We start from the raw sequence: 15576 nt of genomic DNA, 5'->3' as shown, positions 1-15576 counted from the left end.
CTACCAATCATACATCACCTGATAGAGCTGGATACAACAATTGATTGGAAATGCCTACTAGCCTACTAGCAATCAAGAAATGCTTAGTAGCAATCAACAAAACGAGACTGCTTCCTCCAGCTATTTAATCGGTCAGAGTGAATGAGGCTTAAGGCGAGTATGTAATGGTGAACCCTTCTAGCTATGTGATCTCAAATTCATTCTGCATTGCATTTTGAAATACCTAAAAAATAGTCTTAGAGTAAAATATCTTCCTCAAGACTTCTTTTTTTTAAATTACTGTCATTGCAGAGCAATAGTTTGAAGAGAATTTGGTTAGTTAGCAATTTAGTTAAGGCTGCATACTTGCGTAGAGTATTGGTCTGTTCCAAAACCTAGTGAGCATCCTCTGTAGGCAGCATTTTAAGACATCATAGGTGTGCTCCTGACGCTAAGGCTGTTCCAAAAGCTAGGTATCTTAATTATGCTGCCTCTAAGATATCTCGTTTTGGCCAAATTCTAAGGTAGCATCGTATGTATCCTTCCCCAGGAAGGCAATCCCAGAATGCACCATGATGAGCTCGGCAGAAAAATAATCCAAGATGGCGGATGAAATTTCGATTTTAAATGTATTTATAATCCATTCAATACTGAAAAGTATCGATAAATAACAGTAGACAGCGAGGCAGCTCACTAAGATTTGGAACAGACCCAATATTTCTGGCCAAAGATTTGCTAAAACCCAGTGGAATAAAGTCACAGAATAAATAATAGTCTTTCCTGCTGCAGCCCAAAAGCCAGAAGAGGCACAGCCCAGCTAAGAGAGAGAGGCAGACAGAGTAAAAGAAATGTTACAGGCAATAAAGAAGGAAAGTGAGAAAGTGTGCGTAAAGGGAGACCCTAACATCATCAGAACAGACAGCATATCAGAGAAAAAGAGACAGAGAGATAGAAAGAGAGAGCATGTGCTTTGCTGAATCAGCCTTACCATCCGAAAGCAGCTGCGGATGCTGGGCTCGACGTTGCTCCCTCCGAATGCGGCCACCTCCCCCAGCTGTCGAGGGATCTGAATGGCTTCGTGCAGCAGCAAACTGAGATGTTTCTGATCTGTCAGTCCACCTGGACCGCACACCTGTCGGAAAAGATCTGCAATACACACGCAGAAGAACTGTGCTTGAGAAAAGAGGCATTAGGGGAAAGGCACAGTTAGTGTCAGTGTGCAAAAATCTAGAGGTGGGAAAACCGAGAGTGTGAAACAAGTGCAATCTTCAGGTCATGGACATGTCATAGCTGTGTGTGAGGCTAGATGGATCGCACCTTCACGTGTTGAGTTGGAGTCTGGAGGGATTTGCATGTACAAGTGACTTGAGTCTCACATAGCCAGATCAAAGGGACATACTGCAGCTTATTCTGGCCAAGAACTGCCCACTTAGACAATAAGTCAGAACTGTCTGACTGACATGTAAAGCGATCAAACAGTGTTTGTATTGTTTTTAAGTGCTGTTTAGGGCGGGGTTATCTGAGACCAATTTGATCAAAATGTGCAGAAAATGTGTAGAGACTCTGTATAATATAGTATAGAAAATAAGTGTGGACTATTTCAATAGACATAACTAAGAAAACAAAGCAAAAATATACAGTTCTACTTGTGGATTTCTAGTTAATTTGCAACTAAGTTCCTCAAACTAAAATCTGTATATCTTCCCAAGATTTTATTTTATAGTAACTTGTGCTCACAACCAGTGTTGGGGGTAACGTGATAAAAGTAACACGTGTTACATAATCAGATAACTTTTTCGAGTAACGAGTAAAGTAACACAATATATTTTTATTTTAGACCATAATATCTGAGTTACTTTTAAATAAATTAACGCTTTGCTTTTGTACACCTCTACTGTCCCTGTATTGCGAGAAATCAGGAGTAAAAGTGTGCAAACTTTGGGGAGGAGACATAGTGCGTGATTGGTATTGTTGTTCTATAGAGTGAGGCGAGAGACCATTTAGCAGAGAGAGATGAGTCACTTCTATTTAAATAAACAGGAGAAATTGGAACGCCCAACCAAGAAGCTCAAGCACCCAACAGTCAATGGATGTAGAAAGGAAGTCCCGCCTTGCAGGTAAAAAGAGACAATCACCTTTTAGATACAAACATCGCCTGTCAATCAACTCACTTACGTGCATATGCATTTCGTGTTTTAGAGTAATATAAGGTCAACATTCGGTTGAGTGAAACGCGGTTTATTCATGTGTTAATACACACTGCATTAAAAATATCAGTAAACGCGTTTAGGCAGAGGGATTATAAGACTAGTCTTCCACTGGCCACGTCATGATACACAGGGTGAAATACTCACTCAATTCACTGACTTGTGCAGCCAAACTACTCCGTGTTACAGCTCCCCTTAACTGGGAGAATAGGATGAGAAAAGACTCTGGGTCAGTGGCTCCAAGTAACATTCTACATAGATTGTGTACGCAGAGAAATTGTCTTAATTTCTAAAGAGATTCTATATTTTTGTTTTATAATAAAAAAGTAGTTTGATTCATGAAACAAACCGTTTTTATGACATTTTGGTAGCATTAAAAACGATTCTATTCAAGTTGTATCAAAATGCACCTTTGAAGTTGTGCCGTCTGTACTCACCATGGATCAACTCAAAACAAGCATGCACTGAGATGACTTAAGTGAAAAATATTCATTTATTCATCAGAATTATTTCTTGAACACGTTAGACTGGCATTCCACACTGAATTTTATCCTGACTTCTGAAGAACATCTCAAGTTGACTCTGGTATTGTCGATGGGCACAGCACATGATGACATACTGTATATGATGCAGGTTCAAGTGTTGGACTTTGCTGCTTTAGGTTAGACAGTGGTTATTCTTCATTATTCATAATGGCTGCCATGTTGATGGAAAAACAAATAATGCCTATTCATGTTATTGATTCTTTATTATAAATATGATGTGAAGACCTCCTTTCTAATTATCTGTTTGTTTAGTATGTTGTTTTGATAAGAGTGTTGTACAGTAGCTAGCATGACCTGTAATGTCTCTTGTATGCAATGCATGGCTTATTTGTATGGAATGCATAGCATAGCAGAAGAGAAAGTGTCTGTGATAAAAAAGTAACGCAAAAGTAACGCAAAAGTAAGGTAACACTATACTTTCCATAAATAATTTCTTTTTAATTAATTAAGTTACTTTTTTAAGGAGCAACGCAATATTCTAACAAGTTACTTTTAAAAGTAATGTTACCCAACACTGCTCACAACTTTGTTTCCAGGGGGACTTTGTACCCTTCCTTAACACCAACCAAAAAGACAACCAGCCAATGGCGCTTATTATATCGAGCAAGTGCTTTCCAGTTTTGTGTGCAATATTATTCTGAGAGATAGAGAACAGAATGTGGGTGGGCACGACTATGGACAAAAGGCTAACATTATTCTTAACATTACCATTAGAGTCGCTAGAGTAGCTTAGTGTGTGTCATGAATCTAGCCATAGCTAAACACAAGAATGTTATCTGCAGTGCTAGTAAAAATACAACAAGGGGCACCCTGTGTCCATCTATATTGGTTGGCACACTTTCACACCCACACATAAACAAGCATCATGCGTAACATAGTCAATAAGCCCCCTATTTGTTCCTGGTAAGGGTTGGCAGTTTGAAATAATACATCATGGTATGAGTAATTGTCATGTCTAGATGTGTTTTTGCTCATGTTTTGTGTTAATGTCTTTTATTTTGAAAAGTTGTGCCATGTCATGTGATTCCCTGTTTCCATGTCAAGTCATGTGATTGTCCTGTTTCCCTCCATGTTCATGTTTCTTGTTTTCATTGGTTTAATGTCTTGTTAATTCATTATCAGTTCTAGTTTGTCATTGGTTTAAGTTTATTAGTCTTGTTATCTTATTTATAGTTCTTCTGTTCATTGGTTGTCTTGTTACCCTTGTCCATGTATTTATACCCTCATGTTTGCCATTGTCTCTTGTCAGGTATTGTTTATGTAACGTTGTATTGGAAGTCAAGTCAAGTCAAGTCAAGTCAAGTCAAGTCAAGTCAAGTCAAGTCAAGTCAAGTCATGTTATGTTATGTTATGTTATGTTATGTTATGTTATGTCAAGTCAAGTCAAGTCATGTTATGTTATGTTATGTTATGTTATGTCAAGTCAAGTCAAGTCAAGTTATGTCATGTTTATGTTTTGTAGTCACTTTTTTTTTTTGGAATTCACTCTTCATGTAAATAAACACTGTACTTGGGTTCTTCACATCATCGTCTGCCTGTCATTGCTGCCAAAAATGTCACAGTAATTATATCAAGATATGTACATTTCTGATGGAAATTAAATAGATTTTCAGTGGTAAAAGACGCTGACTACCACCCCTGGAGTTTGCTAGTTTGCTAGTTCGAATTCCAGGGTATGCTGAGTGACTCCAGCCAGGTCTCCTAAGCAACCAAATTGGCCTGGTTGCTAGGGAGGGTAGAGTCACAGGGGGTAACCTCCTCCTGGTCGCTATAATGTGGTTCGCTCTCGGTGGGGCGCGTGGTTAGTTGAGCATGGATTCCGTGGTGGATGGCGTTAAGCCATCAACAAGCCACATTATAAGATGCGTGGGTTGATGGTCTCAGACGGAGGTAGCTGGGATTCGTCCTCCGCCACCCGGATTGAGGCGAGTCACTATGCGACCATGAGGACTTAATACTGCATTGGGAATTGGGCATTCCAAATTGGGTGAAAAAGGGGGAAAAATCCACAAATTAAAAATATATATATATTTTTTCTTCTATGATGACCTCTGCAACACACTGCACTTGGCTCTTATTTACTGCTTGTCCTGCTTGTGACCGCCCTGATAATTTGCCCCCTAATCCACTCTCTCCCAACCTCTCAACTGCAGATGAAATTTTAGGCCACAGATTAAATTTTAGGACATTACAGAAAATCAAAAAGAAAAGCCCATGAGACTATTCCTGGTTGCAAGTTTGTGCAGTGAAACATCCTTTTGTTTCTGCTTTAGTGTTATTGGATCAAAGCTTCCAAAAAGGAGAAAAGAAGTGTGTATGGAGATCAGGTTTGGCCTACATAGTGGGGACCAAATGTCCCCACAAGTATAGTAAAACCTATGTATACTTATATACTGTGTGTGTGTGTGTGTGTTTTAGGGATAGGATTAGGGTTAATTTGTAGAAACTATAATTAGCTTTACTCACATTTATACTTTTCCTGGATGTCTGCATTGCATAGAATCACCAGGCTCGTCTTAAACGAGAGCACCCGCATCTTACCGTTACGACCACTGGAGAGAGGAACAGAGAAAACACACTTCGAAGTGTAAGAGGAATGCATACACACACATGCAAAATTCACTAAAATTCACAGACACATGCACTATTAAATCAATCTATCTATCTATCTATCTATCTATCTATCTATCTATCTATCTGTCTGTCTGTCCTTTTCCATTGCTCCAGATACATACTATGTAAAAAAAATAAAAAAAATAAAAAAACTTTGGAAAAAGCATTGGAGCTCCACTGAGATTGCACCAGTCAATCTTAAAGATTGCTGCACACCTGTACAGATCCAAATATATTGCTGAAACCCAATCTAACACAGCCAAACCGCATTTTTGCTTTACATAACAAGAAATCCCCTGTCTGTATTGCTACTAAAGGGAACATTTTCTAACTTTTTTGGCTTTTCTGTTTGACTGAGAGCTTGTCATTATCATTCTTATGCATGCTGCTCATTCTTATTCACATCCAGTGTTTGTTGCAAAACAAAAAAGCAATTACTACCAATTATTCGCAGGGTGAGTGCTCTGATTTCCAGTCATTAGTAGCAGGTAGTTAAGAGCCTGCTAGACATTTGAGACACATTTCTGATGGATAATAATAAACAAAGACACAAATAAATCCATTCGATTTTTTAACTTTTGTCAAGAATAGTGTTTGATGTCCTCAATCAAAACCTTGGCACAGAAGGCGATATTTGAAGTCAAGCAGTGGGGCTTTTAACTCCTCTTGTGATCTGACTGCCAGCCTGCCGGTGTGATTTCCAAGCGCCTTAGTCATGATGTAATTTAATTTACTCTGGAACCTTTAAAACAGAGCCTTTGTAAAGTCTTTTAATCTTAGACTATTCAATGACAGCATGTGTCATCCATTCATACTGAAACACCTAACACAGTTCTTCAGCTGGTTTAACTAGTCGGTCGGCGGGTGTCCCTGCCTGACCAGCTAAAAAGTCCCCAAAACTCTTTGAAACCAGCAAATCAGCTTGGAATGGTTTAAGCTGTTTTTTCGCCAGGGTTAACAGATGTGGCAGAACTTTGAGAGTAGGATGATATGGTCACAGCTCACAAGCAAAAGGGGTTATGGTTGGCGTTATGGTCAGTACCTGTCATAAACATTGAGCATCCAGTTGAGACACATATCGACGCAGAGGGGGATGTTGATTAGGACGGACCTCTCCTCCTCTAGTCTCTCGTACAGGGAGGTGAGAGCGTGGATGACCTCCACTACATCCATCATATGTTCAGAGTGCTGCAGTTCTTGTTCTCGAAAGACATCCACTACGCTGCTCAACTTCAAAAGGTCCACTGGACACACAGACACACAATGTACAGGTTGTCATGGTTTTTTTTTTGTCAACATTGTTGTTGTTGACTTAATTCACAGGTCTAATATTTTGACACAAATCTGATTTGTCCCACCTGTTTACTTTCACTTAAGACCAAACCAACTGTATTTACATTATACCTCACCAAGATAGGCATTTTCACTAAGAAATGCATTCACTCACAAAGCCACATTACCGCAAGCGCTCCTCACAGAGTGTACACATACACAAGTGAGCATTCATCAGCCACCTGTCAGTCAGACAGCGCACTGAATTGAGTCAGTACTCTGCACTGCCAATAGTGTATAATAACTGGTGTTGTTATTATTTTGGCTTAAAAAAAATCAACATTCTGTTATTCAAAAGACTTGGTTAAAGGTTTTTCCAGAATTCCTAAACCAAGACCGAATATATCAATTGTAACTCCTCATACAGCTTTCAAGCTACATCCACCAAACGTTTTTAACTGATCGGACTTATGGTTTTCCCTAGCGGATAATTGAAAATCCAAAAAACAAAAAAACAAAAAAAAACAAAACATAAATTTACATTGACAGAACATTCAAACAGGCCAAGACTCTGTCACAGAATGTTTGTGATTTCAGTCTCCAACTGTTTCTGTAAGGCCTGTATAACCTTTAAACTCGTGCGACCCCGTGTCCTTCTGCGCGAACACTGGGTGAATTCCAGTCCAAAGTGATCATCCCTATGCCTTAATCACTTCGCAGGACAGATCTCTTCATGTGGGCACTCTGAAAGCAGCATGGTATTACTGTATGAATGTACCCTTCCTAGCAGTCTTGTGGAAGTGTCCTTTGTGAAAAAAATATTTTCTTACTTTCGTTTGGATAGACCGTTTGAGTGGCGTCCCCTTCCCACAGTGCCCCTCGAGGGCCAAAACTGCAATTTGGAAAATGCTTACTGTGTTTTGTCTTCGCTACGCATAATTTAATTTCATATAAACCAACTGATCTTAGCTCAGGGCACTCTAGGCTCTCAGTAAAGGGTTAAGCTTTTGATGCACCAAGTCATGTGACAAAACAATATGGTGCCAATCTCAGCAGAGCTTGTCTTTGGGAGAAATGCCTACAAAACTACATCAGGTAAGAAACCTAATTAAGTTTTTACATTGAAACCTGTATGTTAGTTTCATCCAAAATACCATTTTGAAAATTTTAGTGATTTATCGCAAAACTATCGCGCTGTTTTTTTCCTAAGAAATCCTATATTTACTGTGCATTTTCACATTAAGAATCAATAAATTCATCCAAAAGCTGAAGAAATGTTGCTTTCAGAGGCTTTACATGGAGCTAGTATGAAAATAAGGTGCATTCCGGACTGTTCTGAGACCAGTGCAGAAAGGCAGCACAAGACATTCACTAAATAGGGAGCATCCAATAGCTTTGCTATGCAGCCAAGTGCATTCACTCCTAACATCTGACTAAAAGTTCAGTTTCAGGCTGCAGATGATGTTTGGACCACTCAACATGCTTGGCAGACATGGGACAATGGTAAACAGTACATATATTCAGAATTTATAATGATACATTTTATTTTAACATGGTTGGCAGTGATTGTATGATGCTGGCCATTACTTTAAATCAGAATTCTTTGTTAATTTTTAATTAGTAAAATGATTCAGCACTAGATATCACTTATTTATTTGACAGTAAAAAGATAAAATGTATGCAAGTTTATTAGGCACTACTAGTTACAAATCATAAAGGGAAATGAAAAATGCATACAGCAGTCACACGCTCGGGTCACTGGAGTTTAAACTTCCAATTTTTAAACAAAAGAAGTCTTTGTTAAGCCAACATCAAAGTTTGTCTTGACAAACTTTATTTAGTTTCTTTTATCATTATTATTATTTTAATATTGACTACTTTCGTAACCTCCGTTCCCTGATGGAGGGAACGAGAAGTTGTGTCGATGTAGTGACACTAGGGGTCACTCTTGGGAGCCCCAAACACCTCTACTTTTTTGAAAAAAGGCCAACGAGAATTGGCGAGTGGAATTTGCATGCCACTCCCCCGGACATCCGGGTATAAAAGGAGCTGGTATGCAACCACTCATTCAGGTTTTGTGCTGAGGAGCTGAGACCAGGTCCTGGCCATTTCAGCGGGTAGTTCAGCGTTGTGGCAAGAGGGACACAATGTCTCGTTCCCTCCATCAGGGAACGGAGGTTACGAAAGTAACCAGGACGTTCCCTATCTGTCACTCACTCAACGTTGTGTCGATGTAGTGACACTAGGGGTCCCTTTACAAAACGCCACAACTATCTGGACTGGTGGTGTGTGATGGGCAGACCGCTGTGTGCCTCGTAGCCAGCACACCAGGCCATCACATAACCTCCCCCAATGCTCTTATGAGCATCGAACGGTCCATCTGGAACAAGTCAACTGCCCAACGATAGGGGCACGCTAGTCCAGCCGAGGCCTCTTTCCCTCTCTTTTCTCCCCAAAAAGAGTGGAATTTGTTAACCGACTGGGAGCCATAAATGTCTGCATTGGGGGGTGTTCCTCCCAAGGGGAAGACACCGCGGAGACCACACCCCGCCCAAAAAGGGGGGTATTTTGAGTGGAATACGTCACATGGTCTTACCGAGTCTTGTCGGAAGTATATATTGTGGAGAGGTCCCATGGTAGGTCCTACCCGAAGGGGGAGGAGTTTCTACAGAGCATGGCGACCGGGGGCAGAGGGGCCTCAGCCCAAAGAAGATGCAGTTTGCCAACAGGGAAACGATTTTGCGGAAGATATCACATGGGGTACCCTTCGGGGAACCAACACATGTGGAGCACCTACCTCAGTACAGGGGCTCATTAGTGCACGTACTGGGCTGGCAGCGAGTTTCTCCGCAAACTCATGTGCCAGAGGGCTAAGGAGGAAAGTCATCCAGGGATCACAGTCTGTGAACACGACTGTGAGTCAAGAGCGCACATCTTCACCTCAAGGGAGGGGAAAGGCGCTATGCGCAAGCAGTACACCCAACCAGCTGTCCCAGAACTTTCCTGCTCGTGCCTGCCAATACACGGGACGAGACCGGCTCAACCCAGAGATTGTAGAACCTCGCAAAGGTGTTGGGTGTTGCCCAGATGTCTGCTCTGCAGATGTCTGCCAAAGAGGCGCTACTGGCCAGGGCCTAGGAGGCCGTCACACTCCTGGTAGAGTGGGCTTGTAACCCTGCAGGGGGTGGAATGTCCTGAGCCTAATATGCCATTGCAATGGTGTCAATGACCCAGTGGGCGGTCCTCTGTTTGGAGAAAGCGCTTCCTTTCCGCTGTTCACCAAAGCAGACAAAGAGCTGCTCGGAGCTTCTAAGGCTCTGCGTGCGATCCAAATAGATGCGTAAAGCTTGCACAGGACACAGCAACGCCAAGGCTGGGTCTGCCTCCTCCTGGGGCAGCGCTTGCAGGTTCACCACCTGATCCCTAAAAGGGGTCGTGGGAACCTTGGGCACATAGCCCGGTTGGGGTCTCAGGATCACGTGAGAGTAACCTGGACCAAACTCCAGGCACGATTCGCTAACAGAGGACGCCTGCAGGTCCCCTACCCTTTTGATGGACGTGAGCGCAGTCAGGAGGGCAGTCTTCAAAGAGAATGCCTTAAGCTCAGCTGACTCCAAGGGCTCAAAGAGAGCTCCCTGTAGAACCTGAAGGACTATAGAGAGGTCCCATGAGGGGACGAGCCGCGGCCTAGAGGGATTCAACCTCCTAGTGCCTCTCAGGAGCCTGATGATCAAGTAGTGCTTTCCCAAGTACTTAACATTACTGCATCGTGATGAGCCAAAATAGCGGCTACATACACCTTCAGGGTGGAGGGGGACAGCCTCCCCTCCAGCCTCTCTTGCAGGAAGGAAAGCACCGATCCGACTGCGCATCTCTGGGGGTCTTCGCATCGGGAAGAACACCACTTAGTGAACAAACGGCACTTCAAGGCATACAGGTGCCTCGTAGAGGGCGCACTAGCCTGAGTGATCGTGTCTACCACCGCAGTCGTCGAGATAGTTGAGGATGCGGATGCCCACTTCCCTTAGCGGTGCAAGGGCTGCCTCTGCGACCTTCGTGAAGATGCGAGGGAACAAGGACAGGCCGAAGGGGAGGACCTTGTACTGGTACGCCTGGCCTTCGAAGGCAAACCGCAGGAAGGGTCTGTGTCGAGGTAAGACCAAGACGTGGAAGTACGCGTCCTTCGGGTCTACTGCCACAAACCAGTCTTGATGCTTGATGTTTTTGCGTTAGCATCTTGAACGGGAGTCTGTGCAAAGCCCTGTTCAGTACTCGCAGGTCCAGGATTGGTCACAACCCACCACCTTTCTTCGGTACGATGAAGTAAGTAGAACCCTTTCTTCATCTCGGCTGGAGGGACAGGCTCTGAAAACAAAACAAAAGATTCTCCTCCCCGCCCTCCACCAGGGGATGGAGTGGTCTGCTCACCAGCTCCAGAGAAGCGGGTCTCCTCGCCCCTGGGTCGCCCGTCTCAGGGGCACTTTGAAGCCTTCCATGGGTTCTTGTTCATGAGACAGGTGGTGTCTGCTTCCTGCATTGGGCTCCAAGCCGGGGCCAGGCCATGGGGGTGGGCTGCGGTGGAGCCAGTGTTGTTGCTGCAGGAGGACGCCCTTGGCGACAAGCAGACGGGGTGCGGGGTCTTGAGCCACGCCGGGGCAGGATGTGTTGTATGGCCTCTGTCTGCTGCTTCACCACCAAGAACCGCTGGGCAAAGTCCTCGACGGTGTCGCCGAACAGGCCAACCTGGGAGATGGGGTTGTCAAGGAACCGTGCCTTGCCAGCCTCTTGCATATCAGCCAAGTTGAGCCAAAGGTGGCGCTCCTGGACCACCAGGGTGGACATTGCCTGCCCGAGAGACCGCGCCGTGACCTTCGTCGCCCAGAGAGTGAGGTCGGTCGCTGAGCACAGTTCCTGCATCAATCCTGGGTCAGAACTCCCCTCGTGCAGTTCTTTTAGCGCCTTGGCTTGGTGTACTTGCAGGAGAGCCATGGCGTGCAGGGCGTAGGCAGAGGTGGCTTGTCCAGCGGCACCGTAGGCCTTAGCCGTCAGGGACGACGTAAACCTACAGGCCCTGGACAGGAGCTTCGGGCGCCCGCGCCAAGTGGCGGCGCTCTTTGGACACAAGTGCACCACGAGCACCTTATCCACCTGGGGATCACCGAATACCCCCTGGCCACTCCACCATCGAGGGTAGTGAGAGCGGGGAGCTGAAAGACCGGGACTGGGCAGTAAAAGGTGCCTCCCATGATCTTGTCAGCTCCTCGTGCACTTCCGGGAAGAAAGGAATGGGGCGTGGCCGTGGGCGGCGCCCCGAGCCCAGGAACCAATCATCGAGCCGCGAGGGTTCAAGGGAGAGTGGAGGGTTCCACTCTAGCCCGATGCTCGCGGCCGCCCGGGAAAGCATGTCCATCATTTCCGCATTGGCCTGGGACTGGGCGACCATTCCCAAAGGAGGAAGCCCAGTTGAAGCCTCTGCGTCTGACTGGACGAGCCCGCTCTTCGATGCTGCGCTCGATAACTCGTCTTCTTCATGGGCTCTGAACAAGAGGTCGAACTCGACCTGAGACGAGCCGGCGATCTCGTCCAAGCGCCCGACCGGGGCAAGCGAGCGTGCTGGGGAATGGGAGGTCAGTGGGGGGATACCCGTCGGAGGTGGTCCCATTGATGTCCCCAAATCGCCCCCAGTACTAACCGGGACGGCCTCATACCCGTAGGTAGAAGGACCGAGGCTGGGAGCCGCTGGGGTGGCTTGCTTTCTTACGAATGCAAGCCACGACCGCAACGTTGCCATAGTCATGTTCTCGCAATGAGGACAAGTCCCATCCACGAATGATGTCTCTACGTGGGCAGCGTAAGACACTTAAGACAGCGATCGTGGCCATCAGAAGCGGAGAGATAACGACCGCAACCAGGAACAACACACAAACGGAAAGTCATCTTTAAAAAGACGTTCCGTGTGTGCCGCTCTTTTAGAAAGAAAATATACTCTTTTAGAATATACTCTTTTTGTTGTTCTGCCGAAGCGCCCAAGGGCGTTCTCTGCACTCCACGGGTGCAGAGGGGGAGAAGCCACTGAAATGCACCGTAGAATCCAGCAGATGAGATGAATGAACTTCGCGGATGAATTAAGCTTCAATGAATAGAACTGCTCGGCTCCGAAGAGAAAATCTGAATGAGTGGTTGCATACCAGCTCCTTTTATACCCGTATGTCTGGGGGAGTGGCATGCAAATTCCACTCGCCAATTCTCATTGGCCTTTTTTCAAAAAAGCAGAGGTGTTTGGGGCTCCCAAGAGTGACCCCTAGTGTCACTACATCAACACAACGTCGAGTGAGCGACAGATAGGGAACTGTACTTTGATATCCCTACCTTACGCACACACACACACACACACACACACACACACACACACACACACACACACACTGACCAGATGCATATTCACCCATTTCCACTCTTTCAAGCTCTCTCAGGTGTAAATGATGTGTGTGGAGTGGGAAATAATTGGATTTGACTGCTCTAACATAATTTTCTCAGGCCATCTCTAGTGTAGCAGTGAGAGTACAGGGTTAAGGCTGTATGCTGATGTCATCCTTAATTGGATAATGAGATAATGAGCTGAAATATGGAAACCGAGTGGCTACGGTGCTTTCAGGGTTAGGTGGGCAGTCACTAAAAGGACAGAGACACTAACAGGCCTTTGTAGATGTTCTTTTTATACAGCCATCCTCAATCACCACAGCCAGGCTTGCAGAACAGCACAGTTACTATAGCAGCCTGGTTATTAATTCTGCTAATGAAATAAACTAGCAAACCAGGAGAGCAAAGAGAAGGATAGAGAGGGAGGTTTATATTTGAACTGAACCTACTGTACTTGAACTGTGTTAATGTCAATCACTGTAATATCTTGTAAATGGTCTATTTTAGTTTACTCTATTGTATTTTACTGCATAACGTATATTGATAGTATTGTACATTTTATTAGCACATCTGGCACCTTGTTTTTTCATCTTTTCTTTGTTTCTGTGTGTGTGTGTGTGTGTGTGTGTGTGTGTGTGTGCATTGATGCTTTGGCAATAAAGCATTGCAAAACAATCATGCCAAGAGAGTACTTTTGAAATTTAAATTGAGTGTAGGTAGGGGGACTGAGAGAGAGAGAGAGAGAGAGAGAGAGAGAGAGAGAAATAGCGGGAAAGATCAAGTGATATATGTTTTTCTGAGAGACGCTTAAAGGCACATGCTGCACTCAGTAGGGGGTTCACCTTGTGCTAATATAGCCTGAACAATTTCATAATTTCTTCATGGATTCACCTGTCCACCCTTCTTATACCCATATGGGACATATTCATATTGTGTATACAGATGGCAGAGAGGTTGAAAGGAAGATGAGAACTGCCAGTGAGAGAGAGTTCTTAACTATGTTCAGAATGGAATACTGGCTTACTATTTACTGAATACTGTACAGTAAACTCTGTATACTGCTAAATATTTTTATTTTTAAGTAAGTGAAACAACAGGCATTATTCCACAATTTACACTGGAATCCTGGTATCATCTTGGAAATAAAGTTATTTAGCATTTTATTATCAATTTTTGTACAAAATGTCTTTTTTGGCAGTCTGATCACATAATTAGTCAAGAGATATCAAAATAATGTCTGCTAGTACATCTGGTTCATCCATCACAATGAAAATGGTATGCAAATGCAGTATTTCATCTGACTAGTCTATGCATGAAAACAAAATGCATACAGTGCACAGTGTGCATTCTGATCATAGCCTTTGTCTGGGCAGTGACAGATAAACCTACATCCACAAAAAGTGTCACTTGAGGAACTGCATTTAATTCCTCATTCGTACTTCTTGATTACATCCCCTGAAGAGGCACATTCCCACCAATTATTAGGCTTAATTAAGCTGCATGAAAACCACTGGGCTCTAATGAAAAATTAAGATCAGAGGTGCACAGCAGGGCCAGCACGTCCACGAATAATCAATGACTGATGTGTTCAGAGAGAAGCAGAGAGAAAGGGCAAACCAGCATGGGGGGCTTCTCCTTTACTTACATCTTAAAGCCTTCTGCACATGCCGCAGCTTCATGGCCGTTCGGTATGCAGAGAACTTGATGTTGTTCAGATCCGCTGTGAGAAAATAGCAGGAGAGATGGAAAATGGAAAAACTGTTTGTGAATGAAGAGCTGAGACCAGAACACAGCAAACAGGAAGCACTGGGTCTCAGTCACTAATCACTGGAAACAAGTGTTTTTGTAACATCTAAATTAACTGTTTTAAGACAAAAATATTTTTTAACATATGAATAAACCCACATTAGGCTTCACCAACAAACATTTTTTTATGGGTTACATCAGGTAGAAATAGCTCTTTAAGTTAACTATTGCAGGTTACCACTTTTTACAGTGCTTGTAGCAAGATCTTGGAGTAATGATCTCTGATTGATGAATCATGCATGAGTTTTATGCAAAAATGTGCGTGATTGTTAAATGAGACCCAATGTGTTACTTTGGTGAGGTTGAGCGGTTGATGGTCATGGTGTGCCGAGTGTTTAGACAACCTGCGTCACACAGCAAATGCCCTTTAATCATTATTAATTAGAAGCATGCAAAGCAATCATCTGGTTGGCCTAGCTGCCCTTGGGTTAACGAGAGAGCTGTCTACATCTCTGGGGTGGGATGATATATTGGGTTGTAATTAGAGGTCCAGGTAAAGTAATAGAGCTCGGTGTGTGTCCATACTCTAATTGGTGTTAGTGAGCTTGTGTGTGTCCACACTACAGTTCCCTGGTGAGAAGACACAGAGAAGATATACTGTAAGCCCAGAGCTTAAATGTGTTTAATTGCCTCACCCAAAGCTTGGTATAATTCGGTCATCTTTGGATGGTCCCAGCAGGTTGTTTGGGCCTGGTGGCTATAAACAGAGAGAGAAAGAGAAAGAAATAAGAACA

The 15576-nt window shown here is 43.9% G+C and overlaps 1 protein-coding gene across 1 annotated transcript in view; it reads right to left on the bottom strand.

Annotated features, from left to right (window-relative positions):
* LOC127418371 (dystrophin-related protein 2-like) overlaps nucleotides 1-15576 on the bottom strand; it is a 234719-nt gene that overhangs the window by 52671 nt on the left and 166472 nt on the right. The window contains exons 11-15 of the mRNA XM_051658987.1: nucleotides 15478-15539; nucleotides 14682-14756; nucleotides 6387-6588; nucleotides 5198-5283; nucleotides 968-1125 (exon numbers count right to left, since the gene is read on the bottom strand). Of these exons, the coding sequence (XP_051514947.1) occupies nucleotides 968-1125; nucleotides 5198-5283; nucleotides 6387-6588; nucleotides 14682-14756; nucleotides 15478-15539 (583 nt within the window). The remainder of the gene's footprint in view (nucleotides 1-967; nucleotides 1126-5197; nucleotides 5284-6386; nucleotides 6589-14681; nucleotides 14757-15477; nucleotides 15540-15576) is intronic.

The sequence above is a fragment of the Myxocyprinus asiaticus genome, chromosome 27 (assembly GCF_019703515.2).
Source record: "Myxocyprinus asiaticus isolate MX2 ecotype Aquarium Trade chromosome 27, UBuf_Myxa_2, whole genome shotgun sequence".
NCBI classification, from domain to species: Eukaryota; Metazoa; Chordata; class Actinopteri; order Cypriniformes; family Catostomidae; genus Myxocyprinus; species Myxocyprinus asiaticus.
Note: the sequence above shows the minus strand (reverse complement) of the source record. Positions and strands in the feature narration are given on the sequence as shown.